We start from the raw sequence: 21,819 nt of genomic DNA, 5'->3' as shown, positions 1-21,819 counted from the left end.
CTTGTCTTTCTTTAATTTGTAGTCTCTGCTTAAATAGCTGGGATGAAAGTTGATTCACCCTTAGATGATGAATTTTGATTTAAAGTCTATTGTCATCCTCTGTGCTTCCTGTAAATGTAGTCATTTGTTCATTATACTGATTTGAGCAATTGTAGCTCTTGTAAATTCTAGTTGTGGAGTGTTTTGGCTGGCAACATTACCAGAAAAACATACCATTCAGAAATTTTATACAATATCTGAAATTACCAAATGGTTAAGCCAGTTAAGCATATAAAGTTCTGTGATCTGTGTAACACTTGGAGCAGGTACCAGTGAGTTCTATCACCTGAAAATGATGGACCATCAAAGAAAGTAATTACTGTCAAAGAAATGGTGTAATCAACTAGAATGTTTAAACTTGTTTTTTTTAATTACTTGTAATTCACTTGCAATAGTTATGTTAAGTTTTAAGAATTCTAACACTGAAATTTCCCAGTGCTACTTTACATCATCAGATTTTCTCTTAAAATTGGTCATTTTTATTCAAAAAATTTTATTAGATAACTTAAATCTGAACTCGGCTTTATAACGTAAAAGTTTGTGCCAGGTTAGACCAAAGGTCCATCTAGCTTCTCATAGGTCTTATATGGATGCTTCAAGAAGAACAGAAAAGCAGAACAAGCAAGTAGTCATACTCTGCAGCGTTCAGTGGATTGTATCTCAGCTTCTGGATCACACCAGACGGGCTTTCTCAGAGACGAGTATACATTTCCCCATCAAGTAAAAAGATAAATGTCATTATTTAACCAGGAAAGTCCAACTTCAAAAATGTGAGAGAATGTCTAATTCCAAACACAGGTGTTTCTGAAGAGAAGCTTCTCAGTCTTAATGAGTTTCTCACGTACCTGTGCAAAAAGACCATAGGGCTCGAATGTCTAGATTTTGTTCGCAGCTCTTATAGTGGCTTAAAGTGGGCAACGCTAGGTGAACTATGGCAGATGCGGCTGATCAGGCCAGTAGTTACCAGCAGCAGCAGCAGCTCGTACTCTGTTCGCACTCTGTCCTTCCTCCCCCTCACTGGGCGTTACTGCCCCTCCGTCCTGAAATGCCTTGCATTTAAGTATTTATCTCGCTGCCCTTTAACTGAGGTCTATGGCAAGAGTTTGGGATTTGTTGGTTTGGGGTTGAGGCTGTCTCATTCAAAGAAGGCAACCTTGTAAACCTGAGGGCACTAATTGCTTTACCAACATCAGTAGTGGCCAGCTTGTCTGTCTGTATCTTTGCTCACCTCTTTCTTTTGCAGTTAAATTGTGGGCCTGCTACTTTCCTAAGGGGTTTTGTGGTCAAGTGATAGATATAAAGTTCTTTCAGATCTTTTAAAGAATGCCTGAGAAGTGCAAAATAAAGTTAATTGTAATAATTATTTTTTATAAAGAGGAAAAAAAATCTTTTCTGATATTTTTCCTTTTGCAAGGTGACAAAGATACAATACTGATATTGAAATCACAAATCGTAAATATATTTTCAGTGGGGATGAAATTATCTGTATGAAATTACTGCTTTAAAGTTCAATACTTTGAATACCTAAACAAAAACCATTCATACAAATTATTTTCTCACCTATCAGTCTTGAGGCTCTTGTTATTGTTTGCTTATAAACAATCATGCTTTATTGTTTGCCTATAAACACACATACTTTATATCATATTGTTGGAAGGCATTCAAGATATTATAGTGTTTTAATATACTATCAGTGACTGTTAGTGGAGAGCAATTAAGATGTCCTCTGTCTTAGAGAAATGACTTAGAGCATCTTGCATCTTTCAGTAACAAGTCATGTAGTTTAAACAAGCTCAGTCAGTTTTGATATTCCCCTCCAGCTCTAGGACTTCTTTCAGTTTGTTGTTCTGCTGCTTAAGGCACATCTTTCAGATAACTGCATCAGCTGACACATACATGAGTGTATGTGGCCTAGGAGAAGAAGTATGCAACTTGTCAATTCATGTGTACATGTGCAACAAATGAGCAGGCACTAAGCTTAATAATAATTCTTTTCCCCTCATGTCGTCCACCCCAGTTTCAATTTATTGCAGCTGGGAATATTTTAGCAAAGTCCTTTATTAACTCAGTCATTATATATAATAAATAACAACTTTACCTAAATCCTTAACTCTGTTTTATTGTTCCAGCAGTCCATAAAGTACTTATACTTCCTAGTGCTAGATACTCAGTCTGGTGCAGCATGCAATGAAATTTAGTAAGCTGACTATCTTTATTGACAGCATCAACAAAGAGAGCATTGTGGACGTAGAAGGCGTTGTGAGGAAAGCATATCAGAAAATTGGAGGCTGTACTCAGCAAGATGTTGAGCTGCATGTTCAAAGGGTAATTTTTTGAGCAAATGGATCACTGGGTTAATTGTTTGAGAGATTTTCTGTCTATTCTATCTACCTATATAAACTTTGTCAAATACTTTCTCAGTAAGTGGTCCCATACCAGAGAAATAAACTGCTTTAAACTACCAATTTCAGTGTGTCAAACATAAGCATGAAACAATTCTGTTTAAGAGATTTGATTTTTATTTTTATTTTTAATTTCCTATTCCTATCTGCCATTTGGAATATAATAGCAAGTAAAATAAAGTATCTCACTAGAATAGTTTGGCTAGGAAAGCTTGTAATTCTAGTTCTGATTCTTAACTGCAGCAGATACTGTCATCTGTCTCTTTCTTACATGTAAGTCAGAAGTGTCTTTATCACAAAGGTACAATCTTCCCCTTCGTACAATGGAATGGAATACGTCACACTCAGTAAAAACAAAGCACTGACCTAACACTGTGGAAGCTCTTGAAGTCTAAAATCCCCATAGCTTGTACTGTAAGGCTGGAGGAAGTGCAACTTTATAATTTGTTTAAATAGAATGTATATTTAAACCTTTAGGTAATATCCTTTGCTTCTAAAGGTTTTCAGCCACTTCACAAACTGCGTGCCTGCAATACTGGTGAAACACAGTCACTTTGATAGCAGAGCACAATGGTCAGATGTAGCCATTGAAGCTGTAGTAGTAAGGTAAATTTTAGCTAACAATGTTGGGGAAAGTCTGCAGATTTCAAAGAAATATATTTTAATAGATGTGTAGATATATCATATCCTTGATTTTGCTGAAAAGACACCAAATTGACTGCACATATTATTAGACTGTAAGGCAAGTTGTCTTTCTCTGACAGTATTTTAGCTAGCTCAGAAATTTTGAGTCTGAAATGATTCTTTCAGATATAATCACAGGATAAGTATCACTGTACAGTAACAACAGGAAGACTGAGATGATCCCGCTGGAATCAAAATCTAAAACTTTGTGAAATCTAGTAGTTTCAGACCTGGTATTCATGACGATAGGTTTGTCGCTCAGGCAATGTGTCCTTGATGTGCTTGCTCAACTCAATGTGACTCCGCTTCCCAGAAAAAAAATACAAAAACATTTTTAATCTTTCAAAATGAAAATCAGAACTAAGCACTTCCAGCATTGTCATGAGAATGCAACCACAGATCTTGACTATTTGAATAAAATCACAGTCTTCCAGCTAACAGCCTATGCAAAACACTGTTTCATGTCTATGCCAGAAATATCTTTTTGTAAGTCACACCTCCTTTTGAGCCAAGTGTCATGCTATTTCTGTTCCTGTCTCACTTTCAGATCTATGTGATCAGTTTGGCTGAACCCCGATTGCCCTTACAGCTGGATGATGCTGTTCGGCCAGAAGTGGAAGGAGAGGAGGTGAAAACTTTGCATCCTCAAATACCTTTCATTATATTTGTAATTGAACAAAAGCATGAAATACTGGCAACTTCCTTATTGTAGTGATTTTGGCTTGTTGGTAGACTTAGGTTTTACTTTTTGTCCAACGTTTGTTAAAAATTTCTTTATGCTTGCTGAACTGCAGTAGAAAGTCAGAACCAGGTATTTTGCAGACTGAAACATACTTGTTTGTATGTCAGTTCTTCTGATCCTCATAGCTGGTTTCTGCCTATGACCACTGGGAAAAGCTGTATATCTTAAGCTTTGCTCATACTGGCAATTCGTTGTATGTTCTTCAGTCTGTTCTAGAAATTCTCTGAATTTGGAAATAACCCTTTAATTTAACCAGATGATATCTTTCTCTATTGAAATTTTTTTAGTTGTATATATGAATTCTCTGTTTTTGCACAATTGTTTAGGATGGAAGAGCTACTGTAAACCAAGATACAAGACTGGACAACAGAGTCATTGATCTGAGGGTAAGGAATGTTCTGTGTTGCATGCTTACGTGTATTTATTGCTCAGATATCTAATCCATAAAGCAATAGAAGTGGATTTGATGGAAGCTGTATTCTTGGCCAGAGGAAAAATGAACAGCATATTTCTCAATTTATGAGAGTGGCATTGTGAAAACACAGCTTCATCTACACATACACGTACAAACAACAGAGAAAAAATCAGAAACCCTTCCTGAAATTAATCTAAGAGTATGTATTAGTAGTTTAAAGGTGCATATTTAGGATTTGTCATGTGGCCATGTGCATCTGGACTTTTTTTATTAGCAAAATCCAAAGGTGACTGAACCCGGATGGCTTACAGACTAAGAAATATCATTTCCTCTCAAATGTAGTGGTGTAGTAAGAGCTCAGTTTTGAAATCTAAGATGGAATTCTGAATTTAACATACAATTGAGGCACTGTAATGCATGTCTTGCAAGTGAAATTGTACCAGGTGATGATGCCAATCTCAGTACTAGTTTGTTTGTTTGTTTTGAGGCCTGAACTTTAACGCTGCCTTCTACAGAAGCTATTTTTCTCCCTAGCTCCAACAGCTAAGGTGAGCCATGCTAAACAAGTATTTCATGAGCACTATTCAAAAGATAATAAAATTCAGAAAGACAGTTTAACCTTTTACTACATTGATGGAAGGGTGAAATGTCAAATTTCAGTGTCTTCTCTCTCATCCTCTGCAGCCACTCATGGCAGGATCTAACCTGGCCACAAATTTCCCTTGACTGGGGAAAAAGACTGTCTTGCTGTCCTTGTCCTATGTAAAGGTTTCTGACCGCATCACATTTCCATGTGGCTCTTCTGTTGCCCACTTCATTCTTTGTTTCAGAACCAAAGCAACTATTCATAACTTTGCTTTCTTTGTTCTGCAGGAGCCTTTGCTTGTGCAGAAAGGATTCTAATTAGTCACGTGTTACTCTGACCTTGGTGTTTTGTTTTTTTTTAAGGGAGCACTGAATAAGCAGAAAAAGTATTCAATGGAGAAAGGGAAAATCCCAATAAAAATATATGTTTGTATATATGTACGCATTCTAAACACTGTATGCAGTGGAGTCACAGGAGCAGGGGCACCAAAGCAGTTTGTCCTTCAAAATAATAAAAAAGTTACTAATTGATTTTCAGTGATTTGGTTGCATAGATTGGACCTGCAAGACAACTGTGACTTCAGAGAGGCCCTGGTGTTTCAAATGCATTGCTTAAGTAGGTATGTGCTAATCAGGATTAGAAGACATGAGGTATTAAAAGCTCACAAGGCCACCTGAAACAGTTTTTAGCCGCTTGCTCTCCCATACTGTTTCTTCTGGTAAAACCAAATCATTGGCAGCAGTGAAAAAAAAGGTTAACAAAATAGTTCTAATAGAGATGCTGTGATGATCTGTTCTCACAAGTGTGGGAGGAAGTCAAACCACAAATGTATGTACCATCTAGTTCTGGTTTCCTTGGTGCTCCATTTGTTTAAGGAAGGAGCGGGGTCATTGAATACCAAAAATAGAGACCCTAATTTTTGGAGAAAGATTTAAAGAACTAAATGCATATACTTGTCTAGACTCAGACTAAAAAAAAAAAATTCTTACCATGGGACTAGAATTATGTTTCACCATTTAAATGCAATCTTAAAAGTAGTTTAGTACTTTAACTAATTTTAATTATTACTTGACCTGTGAGTTCATTGGTTAAGGCCAAATTATGATAAAACAGAGTTGTGAAACTCGGTTCTTGGATAAATAAAAGGGATCAGATTTCCAAAAATAGCATAGCTCCATCCAACAAGGTTCTCCTCGTGCCTTTACCTGGCTGCAGGTTACCATGAGGAAACCACTATTGACATAAGTATCTTATTTTTCATGATAGTTTAATAAGAGTCAAAACACTTGTTTCTGGATATGCTTGATTTACTACCCCTTTTCTGGAGCAATTCAGAAAAGCAAATTAGAGCACTGCTTGTGTTTCCAAACCTCTACTTTTCTCCTGTGCTTAAGTTTAACTGAAATATTCAGTGATATGTGATTTTTCATATCTGTAAAAACTACAGAAACTGTTAAGGACCATATTTCATGAAGATCTGTGGTAGAGGAAAAACAAGAAAGAAAAGACAGCAAGCAAGTATAACAGATTTTTGGTTTCTGCTGCTTGGTCTGTTGTCATCCTAAAAAAGAAAATCATTCAGGTTCATCAAGTTTTAACGATGGTCCTGACTCTGATGTTCTTACTCTGGCTTATTTTTGATGTCAGGAGGATTTTTATCTTAACACTGTCTGTCCAAATTTGACTTGAATTATATGCATTTAGCAGTCCTGATGCTGTCACTGTGCCTGCTCATGTAGAGCTTGTTGAGTCCAAAGCACAGTCCTTTTAGGGACAAGATTATCTTGTTCAGACTGCTCAGAATAGTGCATAAACATTAAATTGTACCTTTAGTAGTTTATGGGTGTCAAACCATGTTATGTGACAATCCAACTATGCATTGATCTTAATGCAGTTTTTTTCAGAATACTTGGTTGCTTCAAGCTTGATTTCATTGTGTTGCATTCAATTTCCTCATTGCAAAAGCTATATTTTTTCTGACTTCAAGCAGTAATGAACAAGCAGACGTACCATTTATTGTGTGTAGTAATTTGGGAGAGAAGACATAATGCAGTCCCAGTCATTTAGACAACAAAATTAATGTTCATATATTCTTGTTGCACTATAAATCAATACTGAAATTTGAATAAAACAGTTGATTTTAATTGTTTTGGGTTGGTTAAATTGTTACTTAAAGCAAATAATATTTCCTGGCAAAAATTTCTTTTCTCATATAATATAGAAATTGCAAAATTATCTACAGTAAAAATTACATTGCTTTCCTCTTTTTAGTTAGCCTGCTTTATGTAGTTAGTGATCCTACATGGTGGAGGACAGGGAGTTACAGCAGAGGAAAAAAAAAAAAAAAAAGCAAAACTGAGGCGACTGCAAAACAAATTCTACAACTGACATGGGAGTAAAATGGAAAGTTTGCAACTTTGCACATCTGTGCTTCAGTCGCACCTCTTTGAGATGTGATTGCATAAGGTGTTAACTGTCCTCAATACTATCAAAACACATTTGTCTGTCTCTGGAGACTTTCATGGCAATGATTATTCTAACATTGCAGATCATGCTGAATAAAATGTGATAATTGTTAATATAATCTTAATTATAGTGTTAAAACATGCTTTGTTCTATTATTATTATTTTCCTTTGCAGTATTTAAATAATAAACAGACAGTAGGTGAAATTAGGGTGAGGTTATGACCAAAACTCATATTTTGGCATTGTTAGCTATACATTTTTCTACTTTAACAAATGTGATTGTTAAAGATGAGTTTTCTTGTAAAACCAGCTCTGCAGACCAAGTTAAAATATTAACAGTGTTCACAATGTATAAGTGGCCTGAATTTGTTCCAGATTCTACTTAAGCCTTGAAGGAATATTTGCTGTCTTTGGCATGGTCTCAGATAAGATAGTTTGCCAATATGTATGGGTAAGAGTTCATATTAGAATAAACACTACAGGAAAAGAATGCCATGGTGTAATCTTTTTAAAGGCAAAGGTAAAAAAAATAATTTCTTGCGACAGCTGTTTCTGTCTTCAGTTTGCTGTGCCACACCTAAGTGTGGTAGCTGATATGGTAACCTACCATAGCCTACCATTGTAACCACCAGGTCAGTGGAAGACAGGATGACAGCTTGAATTGTTTTCTTCGGTTAGATTCAATATCTTTTTCTCCTAAGCACTATATTTATGCAAGGGACGTAAATAAATATGAAAAGCTTTTAATCATGTATATACAGTATCATCTGTAAAATCTTTGGAAAGTTGCAATGATACACAAAACTTCTGAGGTTCTCTGTTTGACTCCACTGCCCATTGCCAGTTACAGTTCTTTGGGAGCTTACCTCAAATGTCTTGTTGGCCTGTTTAATAATTATGAGGAAATTGCAGTATCACAAATTCTCCACGGTTGTTGTTATTGGCAATCTCTGTCGATGGATGGGCACTGGAACTCAGCTACCCATGGTAGCTAGAAGAATGCTTTTGTCAGGTTTAATCTGAGGTACAGAAGTTTATTGCTTATTCTTTCCTTGGCCTGTAATTCAAAGAAAGCTTCAGCATCCAGTATGCGAATTTGGCTGCTTTCATAAATATTATTTTTAAACATAATTTAATGTAGATGACATTAAGATTTTTTGGTTTGCATCCTCGCTAAAGGAAGGAGTTACTACATTGCAAATTATTTTTAATGGAGATCAGAGTTATGGAAAGGCTGTGTTTCTGTGCACAGTTTTAGGCTTCAGAGCAAGTAATTGCTTTCAGGTTGGGTTTAGCAAAATACCATTTTCCTTTTTCCTAGGAGTGTATAGGCTAGGGCTACATTCTTACCTTCTTTGGCATGAAACTGGTGTTGGTTCATCAAAAAGGCAAAGGAGGCATTGTTACTATCCCACTTTAAATGAATATGTTGGACATTTTGTCTCTAAATATTTTGAGAAACTGTTTAGTTTATCAAGAATTATATTGGTAAACCCAAATGTGACTGTTTTGAGTTGTCATCTCCTGGAAGATGTCTTTCAGATTTTAATTAGGAGATGGTAATATATATACATGCATGCATACCCCCCCCCCCCCCCCCGAATCAGTCCCGTGCTTTGATGTAACACTCTGCAAAGTTACATACAGGACTTGGGCTAAGTTTCTTGTCTTAGCATCTGTCTGACTCCTGAGACCCGTGGAAAAAGGGTGAAAACGTTTGAGGGTACTTTTGTAACTGTTGCTCAAAACCTCATTTCCTTCATTTTGAAAGTAGTGGGAGTAGTGGCTGTGGTTAATGCTATCAGACAGTGAGAGCCGCTAGCAATTACTTACTACAGTCTCAGCCGATTACACTGCTGTGATGTTTTATCAGTCTGCTAAAACTGCAGATACCTCCAAATTATTATGAATCTGCAGCAGTATTATAGCTTTCTCTTTCGGATTTTCAGTTGAGTGATATCTTTATCTTCCAGAGATGATGGATGTAGTTTTATTTCAACGTATCCAGTGTTCTGACTGACTGTCTAAATTTGGTGGTTATATAATTTGTTTTGATTGGGGTTTTTTGTTTTGTGGTTTGGTAGGAGTCACGTGAAAAAGCCCACAAGGCTCTTTACCCTAACTGAAAAGTTGGGTACCTTTCAGAAAGGAGAAGTAAACAGTGCTGTGACGCAGATTGTCGTAAAGAAATGTTCTGTCAGTTGTTTGCAAGAATTCGTTGATGTTTTTATATACACTTGTAGGTTGATAACTGTCAGGTCTCAAATGCTGCAAGCACAAAATCAGATATGGGTTCAGTGTTGACGTATTGCAGTGTTTGCAGCATTCGCTAAGTTTGGGTTTTTTGGTGTTTTTTTTTTTCACACTAAAGCCCAAGAGTGTTAAAGGAACGTCTAGTGTAAGTATTTGTTAAGCAGATAAATAGCTTAACTGTGTCATGTACATAAACAAATAAAAGATGATTGATTCAGGTTTTCATCTAAATGCAGGCAGCTTTTGGAGTAAATTTTGGAAAGACAGAATAATTGCTGTTCACATATTGGGTGTACGTGGACTGTTTTAAATGCTGCTAGAAGCTTAGATCTCTTTGGGTTGTTTTTGTGGTCATGTCTTACATGGTTTATGTGTGGCTATGTTTTACGTGAAAAACATTGTATTCAGTAGTCTTTAATAGAACCAAACAAACATTCCTACTATATATAACTTAAGACCGTTGCTTTTATCATGCATTATAGATTTCTGCAGCGGCTCTAGTTTAGTGTGGTAAAAGCTTTTTAATAGGTTTAGTGTTTTTATTTAATTTCTTCCTATAATATCTTTATTTGCAGAAGCACATCTCATAAATCAGTGATTCTTTAAATGCAGAACTGACCATACTGCCTCCTTTATAACTGAACATTCTGTAAATTCAAATGAAATGTTTCTTTTGTTTCCTTTGCTATATTCTTTTTGTATAATAAATAATTATCAGATTTAGGCAAATATAACAAATCTTCCTAAGAGAAGAGATTCATCCTTCCAGCTGTCTGGAAGACTGGAAGAGTCTGGAAAATTAAACCAACTTAGGATTCATTATTTTGTCTTCTCCTTATAGACCTCAACTAGTCAGGCAGTCTTCCGCCTTCAGTCTGGTATTTGTCAGCTTTTCCGAGAAACTCTCATTCACAAGGGATTTGTGGAAATTCAGACTCCCAAAATCATTTCAGGTACTGTATATTTGATTCTGCAGCTACAGATCTGCTTTCTTTACAGTTGCTGAATGTAGCTATCTGCCAAAAATTTGGCAACCTTTTCTTTTTTAAAAAAACTGCATTTCTGATTTAGATATAATACAGCAAACTTCTAGCAGGTAATGAAGTTCTTCTGACTTCAGATGCTAAAACAATGACAACGCAAACATATATACCTAATTTCTGTACTCTGCAGTATATACAAGTTTTGATCTGGTTTAACAAAGATACAACATACAGCATATAAAGATGTGCAGTCTTGTGTTATTCTTCACACCAGTGTTCTGAACGCTAAGCACTGTCAGTCTAAAATCCCATTCCTAGTATCAAAACAAAAAATGTTCTAGTTTAAGTTAAGAGCAGCTTCCATCATGAAGAAGTCACAGCCACCATATCATGGTATAAAAGATGATGCCATTATAGAAAATATTAGCTGTCACTTCTGTAGCAATGAGCATATGATTGAGTGGAAGGTACTAGCATCATTTTTCTGAAAGTATGGCCTAACAGCTTCAGCCCAAATAAAAGTTTGGAAAGGTAGATTTAGCTTCTAATTCTGTTGTTAATCGGCTGTATTTTCTTCAAAAGTCAAATTCTTTGATTTACAGGTAGATGTTTTTCTTCCATCTCTGGTGTGCTGTGAGGTTTTGTTGATGTTGCTAAGACATATGGTATGGAAAATGCTACTGTAGGGCAGAATATTTGTAGTATTCTTATTGTACGTGTTTATTATATGCATACATTTTGCCTACTGAGTTTAATACTTTCCCATTTATATTTTGAAGATGGCTCTTCACTGAGATAAAACCAGTGTTTTTTAACAAAATCCATGTAAGCAACTATTCTTACTACATGGAAAGTACTGCTGAGCTATATGATTCACTACCTTTGTTTTGACTATATCTGTAGGAAAAGCATGAAGCATTGAAGACTCCCAAGTAGTTTATTTACATAGGACCTTTCAGGAAGTGCGCTGTTCTTTCTGTGCAGTGTACCATTGAAAGCAAGCAAGCAAGCATCCTATTGTTTGAATGAGATAATGTTTTGTAAAAATAACTAAGTTAAATAGATACAGTCCTTACTAAACTTCACATTTAAGTATCTTACCTATTTTAAGATTTGAGATTTTAAAAGTTGTTGACTTGTATTCAAAAATAACTATGCAGATATTCACCTAAACCATTTTAGTGGGAGTATTAGTAATGAAAGAAGAGAAACATTAATCTCAGTGGAATAGTTAATAATAGTAACAATATTTAGCACTTTACCTAGTGTTATCATAAGAATTTTTAAGGACTACTAACTAATATTTTACTCTGGCATGTTTTTGTTAGAAAGGTAGGCAGCTGTAACTCTCATATCACACATTGGGAAAAGTAAAGGTAAAGTGACTCAGCTGATAGTTTAAGCAGTTTACAATGAGGAATTCAAATGCATGTGTTCTTGGCTCCTTTTTTCTTAAGGTAACTTGCTGTGCTAATTGCCTCATACTGAGAGAAGGGTTCAGACCTTTGGCAGATGTCTTCTGGTAAATGTAGTCTTGCATCTCGGCTTCTGCGGTTAACTCTGGCTTTGTAGGTGAAGCGAACAGCTGGGAATAGTAACATCTTAAACTACCCCAGCTAAATTTGCAAGACAGTGTCTGACAGTCCTGGGCCACAAAACTTCCCTTAACATTAATGGATACCACTGTATCTTTTTCATCTAATATGCTTTGAAGAAAAATCTCATCTTTAAACATAAGCCCAATAGTACTTGAATCAGTCTATTTCTGATTATTTTTTCATTTTTATCTTAACTACTGTAAGCATTTGTGTTTCAGCTGCCAGTGAAGGAGGAGCCAATGTTTTTACTGTATCTTACTTCAAAAGCAGTGCCTACCTGGCTCAGTCTCCACAGCTGTACAAGCAGATGTGTATATGCGCTGACTTTGAAAAGGTTTTCTGCATTGGGCCAGGTAAGAAGAGCATTGGTTTATCCAAACTGTGAAGTGTGCAGTGATGTCTTTTGGCAGTTGTGGGACAAATAACGTGTACACTAAAAGCTTGAATAGTTTCACTTTATATGGTTTCACTTACCAAACACAAATTTCAGTTGGGGTGACTAATGAGGTTGAGTAAGGTTGAAAGAGAAGTTTCTGGAACAAAACTAAAATGCTGAAGTTAAGGTGGCATACTCTTCTCCAGTGCCTACTCTTCCAGGAAGAGAAAGAATTGTTACATTGGAAATCAATAATATGATGAAGTTAGTAAAACATCTAACAACACTGTAATTGCTGAAGCTTGAAGTTTTCTATTAAACATGCTTTATTTGCCCAATAGCAAGCAGTTAAAAATAGGCAATCTAGGTTTTGTGTACCTCAGATCTCATATTAAAATGTACTTATCCTTTGGTCTTTTATATGTACCAAACAGCTTTATTTAGAAAACACACATGTTTAAGTGGGCTGTCAGTAAATAATCCAAATTTAATAATTTCCAATCTCATGCTCTCTCTTTTCCCAAGACCTCAAAGTCAGGTTTAAAGACATCTAAGCTGGAAATGCTGGAAAACAAGTCAATAATAGCTTACAAAAATAAAAGAAGATGCAAGGATTTCAGAAGATTTTGAATGTCTTGTCTTTTTAATTTCTAAATCATGAGTCATGGTTTGTAGAAAGACATGTTTATTTAGACTCATATACTTGAAAACAAACAGACATACACATGTGCAGAAATCCTTTTCTTCTGAAAAAGGCAGCTTTTCAAATCTGAAAGTTCTTACATGCCTGAAAGCTTGTCTGTTTTTTCCACTCCTGTCAGTCTAACACAAGGTACTGCCTCCTTACAAATCTTGTCTCTCTTATATCCTTTGACTATCACAGCTACAATAATGTTGCCACTGTTTACAAATGATGCTTTGCAGCAGTCAGTTTTCTCTTTGGTTTTAGGTAAGAGTTGTCGTGTCTAAAGGCAGCATTGTCTGCCTGGTCCATAAGCTGATGTGAATTATCTGGTTGGGTTTTTTTTTCAAACTGAAAATATAATTTCAGGTAAATAGAATTTCTGGTGTTTAATTTTACAGTATTTAGAGCTGAGGACTCCAATACACACAGACACCTGACTGAGTTTGTCGGTCTGGATATGGAAATGGCTTTTAATTATCATTATCATGAAGTGGTAGATGAGATTGCAGATACCTTGGTGCAGATATTCAAGGGACTTCAGGAAAGGTAACTAGAGCATTTTCCATTTCATAGGCAACTTCATTTGTAGGAGATCTCTTAATACTGTGGTATGAAATAGGCGGGCATTTTATCCTCAGCCTGACAGGTAATCATTAGTAATCTGATTTACAGGAGAGCTTCAAAACTAACACTCTTGCTTTGCGCTTAACTGTTTCTCTGTCTAACTTTTAGAGTTCAGTAAAGCCATAGGCCAGTAAATTTTCTGGTTTTAGCTTGATTTGCACCTCCTAGAGTATGCTAGATTGCACTAAGAAAACCTGCTGTTCACTGGTGAATAAGCTTCCTAACAGAACTGATCCATCATTACTGTAAAATATCCTTCCTTTTATGCCATCAGAGGTAGACTGATTGGTCTATTAATCTTAATATTTACTGTTTAAGAAAGCTTTCCTGAATCAAATAAATTGTAATAGACTGCATCTCTGCCATGAAAGCAGTGAAGATTATTTTCCATTATTTGCAGTCTAACTCATTAAAAAAGCTAAGCCAGCAGTTTAAGGAGTGGTTTTCATTTTCTTACAGATTAGAGTATCTTGACAACAGAAATGCAAATCTTTTCAGCTGACTAGATGGAAATTTTTCTTTTATATTTGAAATTGTACAAATCAAAGGAGAGCCCAACTAAATACTACAAATCAAAAGGATGATTTAAATATGTCTTTATTCTGAAGAATTTGACCTAGTCAATAATTTTTTACAAAAGGAATAAAACAGAAGTAATAGTAAAATACTAATATGTGTATCATTTAGGTAGATTGCATTAACTTGCATGAAGCATTTCAGTAGGATTATACAGAACTTTTCCAGAAGCTGCTTTAAAAAAATTTTATATGTTGCAAGAGGGACCTCTTGTGGCAAAATTGTATTGGCATTGCAAAACCATTATTAGCTACAAGAAGATTTAACACTTCTTGATTGTTTTGTACTTTGCTTCTGTTCTTTTTGTTTTCTTGTATATAGATTTCAAAGTGAAATTCAGACAGTGAACAAACAGTTCCCGTGTGAACCATTTAAGTTTTTGGAGCCAACTCTGAGGCTGGAATACTGTGAAGCTGTGGCCATGCTTAGGGAGGCCGGTGTTGAGATGGGTGATGAAGAAGATCTGAGGTATTTTGGCAGTACTGAAATGTGTCAGACTTGTGATAGTAAAGAATTGGTGGTGTACTATGCAACTGACAGGCCTTGAAATGAATAAACTGTTCTCATATCCAGATCTTCTGACAAATAATGGATGGATATGAAAATAGGCCTTTCTTTCACTGCAGACTGTGCACAAAAACTCTGAGATCCAAAAGAAAACAACTTAAAATATGAAGTGAGAGGAACTTTGAACCTTCTAAGCATAAAAGAAGCATTTGTTTGCCTAACAATTACAGTCCTTCATATGAATTGTCACATTTTTTTGAGTAGGATTAAATTAAAAGCTTCTTCAGTCTGAAAGTCTTTCTTTTCCATAACACCTCCCCATTTCCTCCTTCCACCTCTCAGGAAAAATGTTAAGCGGTCATGATCTCATTACCATTGACTGCCTGAAAGATGGGTTTAATTAACAGATACATAAATGCTTCTAAAGACACTTACTAAATTAAAACATTTCTCTCCAATACCATTATGATAATATGCTATTTTACAATTAAAGGATCCATGCATCAAAGAAGTTTCAATCTTAGGAGTCTGATATAGCAAAATGATTCCTTCGGTAACTGTTCATGGTGTTTCTCACTTACCGTGCGTAAGAAAAATGGCTGTGTGAGGTACGTGCCAATAGGAAATTTAGTGCACAAATTATCAGTGATCTGAATATAGTGACTTAGAAGTAGGTATAGTAAGAGCAAGAGTATCTTTAGGTGTCAGTTAATTTAAGGAATTTCTAGGACCAACTACAAAATATTTAGGAACAGAAACAAATATACTTGAGTTTTGAAACTGCTGTCTGCACAATCCAAAACACTCAGAAACAAGTAATGCATTTTGTAAGAGTGGGATGCAGCAAATAGCTTCTAAACTTTTTAGCTTTATGAAGTATATAATCAGTAAAAGTTTAAATCACTTAATTTTAATGGTGAGAATCTTTTTCAGCACACCTAATGAAAAGCTCCTGGGACGCCTGGTGAAGGAAAAGGTAACTATTATTTTAGAATAAATGAATTTGTTATTGAAACTGAAGCCTGAACTCATGGAATCACTGCGTATAATTGCCTGCTTCGTATTAAACAATTTTTTATGTACTGATTGAGAAGATTCATCTCAGAACATGCATAAGTTAAGACAGTTTGCGACTGGCATAAGCATTTCTTGACTGTTCTGACTGCATTTACATTTTGCTGTTACTTAATCTATTGTCAGTTTTTTCTTTATCATAAGTTGTTTTAAACCATTTTCAATCTGTTTTATACTTGCTTTATTTTTATCACCTGTTAGATTAAATACACCAAACAGATAGATAGTTCTTTCCAAAAATGTTTCTTAGGATAATTAAAAACACGTATTCTGATTAATCCTTTAGGAGAAGACAAGTCTTTGGCAAAAAATAAATACAACAGTTATTATGGCAAGACATTTTACTGTTAAATGTCCTAAAGTTCAAAATAGAAGAAATATTGGAAAACTGAAAAATAACAATATTTTTACTGATAACAATTTTTTTGAAGATAACACTGTCAAACTTGTGCAAAGTTATTGGGGAATTTTTTTTTAAGATTTCAAAGATTAACTGGTTGGGTCTTCCTCTTGTAATTTTTTACATCAATTTATCTTGTACTAACTGTTTTAAATTATTTTCTTTTCTGTCAGTATGACACAGACTTCTATATTCTTGACAAATACCCTCTTGCTGTGAGGCCTTTCTATACAATGCCAGACCCAGTAAACCCTGTAAGTAAAATCCTTTGTTGTTGTGTGACTTTTTTTTTTGAAGTTGAAATTGTTCTGTGTAAGGATAACCTGACAAAATAGATAAACGAAAGTACTTTTATATGATCTGCTGTTATAAGTGAAATTCTGATAACAAGAGTTTATCAGTGTTACATGACTCATAAAATGTTTACAGTTACTCTTTACTGGTGAAAGTGTCCCAGAAGAAAACAAATCAAGCTAAAAATCGGGGTAGCTCTATGAAGAGATTTCTATGGTCAGAGCATTGGTGCTTCTGCTGCAATCTCTGAAAAATATATTCTTCCAGTGCAACAGGCACTTTAACAGAAAATATGGGTTTTTTACATTGCTATAAATTTCCCAGTTTATTACTAAATCCAGAGTAAATATTTCTATACCATCTTTTGCTGCAAGTATAATGGTTTTTCAAAGGGTGTGTGGATGAACTTCAGTTTTTAAAATCTAATCCAGTCTAATGAGAGGAGCCAAATTACTGTAATTTAAGGGCAGTCCCCAAATACATTGCACTTTTACTACACAACTTTGGATAGCATAAGCAAAGTTATTGACAGTTGTATATCTGCCACCTTTAGGATAAAGCAACTGTAGGTAGCAAATAAACTCATCTTTGTCTTTCCAGAAAAACTCCAACTCTTACGATATGTTCATGAGAGGGGAAGAAATTTTGTCTGGAGCTCAGAGAATTCACGATCCTCAGCTGCTGACAGAAAGAGCCCAACATCATGGCATTGGTAACAAGTTAAACAATATAAAGCTAAACTTAAGTTTGTACATCATGATAGGATTTGTTTCCTTTAGAAAAAGAAGTATTTGGGGGGCAGAATTTGATACATGGCAGTATTACTAAAATGGCAGTACTGCCTATTGCATAATTTTAGTCTATCTCATTCTGTTTAACCATTTTAATCTAGAGTGGTGGTATTAAGAAACTGGTTAGTTTCCCCAAAACACCATGATGAAAACGGATCATTTCTGAGGGCTTTAGAGAGATCACAGCACAGGAAGTACCTGCAATGGAATGAGGGCAGACAAGCAAGTCTCATCCTGCCAGTGCCTCTGCGCACTCTCACAGACCTCTTACAGAGTACTCCAGCAGAGTCCTGTGTGGTTGGTGGGTTGGTGGTCCCTTTTAAGCCTTGAACTGTGAATCAACAAGAAAGAAAAAGAACCATTCAGGAAGCCTCCATTGGTGAAATTAAAGAAGGACTCAACAGGGACAAGGCTGGCTAATAGTAAAACAGTAAAAGTAAATTAGGTGGCAATCAGGAGTCCAATGTGTAGATTATGGTTTCAGCAGATGACAGAGTGAGGTTGCAGATAGGAAGTAGCAACAAAGAAGTAGCTCTCATTGTAGCAAGATGGAAAATAGTTGCTGAATCTTCACTTTCTCACTGCAGTGTATTCAGGAAGTCACAGTTTTCCATAAATTACAAGGAGTAGTTGGGCCTACCTCTTACTTGGTTCTGAAATGCCTTCCCTCATTAAATTATTAACAAAATTATAAAATAAAATGGCTATAGTCATAATTTCTAGACCGTGTTGGATCATTTGTATCTGTTTGATGAGAACCCCCGTTATTTTCTACATCGCATTGGTACACTCAAAACACACATTTTGTTGTGTTTGCAATCCTCTAGTCACTTGTATGTTTGACTTGGGGTTCATTAAGCAGGTGAGAAATTAATGGAAGTAAACATCTTTTTCCTCTCTAGATTTGGAGAAAATAAAGGCCTACATTGATTCCTTTCGTTTTGGTGCACCTCCACATGCAGGTGGTGGAATAGGTATGTATCTCTATTTTATTTACTTTGTATTAGCCTGAGCTTAACTTAAACTGCTTGGTCTCAAGCAGGGTTCAATATCAAATTCAAAATAGTAATCTTGTTAGGTAACTGTGTGAGCTGTTTATGCTGGAGTATTTAAGGAGAGAAGCTAATATGTAAGAATCATTATAAAATAAATATGCAAAGTATTAAGGGCACAGTTAGACAAATTTCAAAAGCAGATGATCGCAAGAAAAAATGCTGACTTGCTAGACAGGTGGGTCACCTTCAGATTTGACCAATGAGGAAATCTTTAGGAAGAAACAAAATACTGTATTATTCATGGCTTTATCATAGCCTACTAATATTGGAGGCTTCTGGTCCCTTAGTGCATTTGATGAAGCTGTTGTGCTCTGAGGAGAAACAAGTGATTGCTTCTGTCCTATTCACAGTGGTCTGACTGAATGTCACTGATCAGCTTTGGCTGATGCTAAATGTTTCGACAAAGTTATTGTATCCGGAGGCCTCCCTTCTTGGATGTGAACATTTTACATCCTAAAGTTTTCAGTTGTCGTCCTACTGTTTATATATCCTACTGTTTTCATTAGCAAAACGTTATCTGTTCATGCATGTGAAAAAGGACGCTTTGTAGGTTCTGAGCAACATCCACAATTTCTTTGAGTCAGTCTTTCTGGGTTCGTCTTACTTTTGTAAGAATATTTATTAAATTTTCGGCTTGTTTTCAGAACAATTTCCTAAGTATGCCTTTAATAAATGCAATACACTATTGAGACAGCAGTTTTGAAATACTTGCCAGATGTAAAAACCTCAATGGTTGGGCACTATGTATAAGCAGAGGAGATGCACACAGCATTTGCAAATGATACAAAATCATTTAGTTGTGTCAGGACTAATATCAAGGAAGCTGAGACTACATCTGTTCTGTAACGTAAATGCTCCCCATGGCACATCCCTGAGCCTAGGCCAAGTACCATGCAGACAGAAGATCCTGTGAGAATGAACGCTGGTTCCTAGCTGTTTCATATGGAAACCCTAACATGGGAGGGCAAGGCAGATGTGAAAAGTAGTATGCATCTGGGATTCAGCTCAGCATGGCTGGTGTGCACGTATAGCCCCCATGGATCAGGAAGTCCTTCCATGTTCAGCAGTATACATGTACAACCTCTAAGGTTTCAGGAAGACAGAACACAGCAACCAATGAAATATTTAGTATTATCATAAAGATACCAGTTGCCCTGGTACATATTGCTCAATCTAAATTTTTATACTGCAGAGGGCTTGGGATAAACTTCTCCAAAAGCAGATTTTTACTATAGTTGCTTATGGCAATTAATGCCTCTTGCGCTGAAGCATTTGGTACCAGCTCTTGAGAGTGGTTTGATCTATACTGCTGACCTGTATTCAAGATGGAGTTTTCTGAACCTCTGCCCCACATTTCAGTTTTCAACACACCATCTCTTTCTTGAAAGTCCCAAGTGATTCAAAACAAGGTTGAGCCTCTAGCACCCTTGCTAACTGATACATGTTCCAAATGAAGTATGTATCATTGTAGAAGGTACTGTATGTAAAATTCAGTTTTTGGTTCCAGCTGCTTTCTGAAGTCAAGCAGTCTTTGGTCATGCTACTATATGTGAGGCTGGCTGTAGTTACAGAGTGTGTTTGACTTCTTAAGTGTTTAGGACCAAGAACTAACTATACTGGTATTTTTTCATTTGTTTTAGGGCTGGAAAGAGTAACTATGCTGTACCTGGGGCTGCACAATGTTCGTCAGACCTCCATGTTCCCACGGGATCCCAAACGACTGACACCTTAACATGATCTGCTCTTGAAAGTTTCTCATATCCCCTGCTATTGATGAACCTGTATTGATCTGAGCATTGTAATATGCAATAAAACAAGAAAGTCTAATTTACTGAAGGGCCACAATAATTTTTTTTATTCCTTAGCAATTTATTTAAAAGAAAATATTTTAATTGATCAGGACTCTTTGTATTAGGAACTGGGTGCACATTTTTTAATGAAAATGTGATACTTGAGTTAGTTATTCTAGTGTCACTTTCAACTGTATCACGTTTCTAAGCATTTTAATAAATTATACAATAAAAAAATCTTCATTTTTAACTTATGTCAGCAAGATTGAATATTCTTAAGTGCAAAATTGGACTAAAGCTAAAAACTGGATGTTTGCAATTCAAAAAGCAGGAGGAAAACAGCAAATTGCTAATTTACATGAGTACCAGTTAGAGAAGCAGGTGAAAAGTAGAACGTTCTTGAAAAAGTCTTCATATGGAATTGTGAAAAATAGATTGCAATAAATCTCTCAAAGTAAATGAGATGCAATATGTCTTTGTTTTGTTTTGTGTCCTTACAAGATAATCATGAATAGATATGAAGGTTTTTTGAAAACTGATGCTGTAACTGCCTGAAGTTTATTTGCTTCCTTTCTTCTTACTTTTGTAACTTTTTTTGAAAGTTGTTTACAAGCAGTAGGTCCGTTCTTTGTCTTATGTTACTATTTGAGAAGGGATAGGAGATTGCATACACTCACAGGATAACATGAGGGATATATGATATATTCAGAAAATAAATGGATGGTGAGCTTGAGAGCAAGTCATGTATTTTTCTGCCTGATCCAGCCTCTGGGATGACTAACAAAACAAATCAGTGAGATTTTTATCCATCTATTGCCAGTGAAAGAAAAGCAAAAAATGTAAGCCAGCTATTTCAGTTTTTTCATTTGTAAATGCTGTGACCAGCACATCAGTGTTGTACATTTTGGGAAACTGGGTGTTTTTGTAAGTTGGAAAGAGTACTTTTAAAATTATTTTTAGACATTCATTCTCTCAAATGAATCACCTACTTGAACCTCCTCCTTAATTAAAAATGATACATAAAGGCACTTCTCTTCCTCTTCCCAACTTAAAGGATATGTCCTGCATTTTGGGAGGAACCAGTATATTTAAAACTTCCTTTTATTTACTATGCCAGAGTTTTTCAAATTTAAAATATTTAAGATTGGATGCCTAAAAGTAAAGGATTTAATTCCTTATTTTGGCACTGCAATTCAGTTAGTCTAATTTTCAGACATATTGTAATTCCTGACTTAGAATTTTGGCCTTAATATTTTACATGCTTAGGGAACTTTTAATAGGAGCTATGCTTTAGGCAGTCAATCTTATTGTTGCTACCTTGATTTTCAAATGTCAGAGAAGTCAGATATTGGCTATGCTACAAAAAGGTCAGAGAGGCTGTATATAGTTCTGTAGAATTTCACAAAAGGGCAAATCCTCTTTCGCAGCTGCAATTGAACAAGACTTGATTTTAATGTTTTGTGACAGGGGTTCTCCATT

The 21,819-nt window shown here is 35.6% G+C and overlaps 1 protein-coding gene across 1 annotated transcript in view; it reads left to right on the top strand.

Moving 5' to 3' along the window:
* The window catches only part of DARS1 (aspartyl-tRNA synthetase 1), a 39,602-nt gene extending 18,793 nt beyond the window's left edge, over positions 1-20,809 (top strand). The window contains exons 5-16 of the mRNA XM_067299395.1: positions 2,262-2,364; positions 3,673-3,753; positions 4,194-4,253; positions 10,429-10,540; positions 12,387-12,521; positions 13,628-13,775; positions 14,751-14,897; positions 15,870-15,912; positions 16,584-16,664; positions 17,305-17,416; positions 18,398-18,469; positions 20,191-20,809. Coding sequence (XP_067155496.1) covers positions 2,262-2,364; positions 3,673-3,753; positions 4,194-4,253; positions 10,429-10,540; positions 12,387-12,521; positions 13,628-13,775; positions 14,751-14,897; positions 15,870-15,912; positions 16,584-16,664; positions 17,305-17,416; positions 18,398-18,469; positions 20,191-20,282 — 1,186 coding nt within the window. The 3' untranslated portion in view covers positions 20,283-20,809. The remainder of the gene's footprint in view (positions 1-2,261; positions 2,365-3,672; positions 3,754-4,193; positions 4,254-10,428; positions 10,541-12,386; positions 12,522-13,627; positions 13,776-14,750; positions 14,898-15,869; positions 15,913-16,583; positions 16,665-17,304; positions 17,417-18,397; positions 18,470-20,190) is intronic.
* The last annotated feature ends 1,010 nt before the right edge of the window (positions 20,810-21,819 follow it).

Source organism: Apteryx mantelli, chromosome 6 (assembly GCF_036417845.1).
Source record: "Apteryx mantelli isolate bAptMan1 chromosome 6, bAptMan1.hap1, whole genome shotgun sequence".
NCBI classification, from domain to species: Eukaryota; Metazoa; Chordata; class Aves; order Apterygiformes; family Apterygidae; genus Apteryx; species Apteryx mantelli.
The sequence above is the reverse complement of the archived record's forward strand: the minus strand, read 5'-3'. Positions and strand labels throughout refer to the sequence as shown.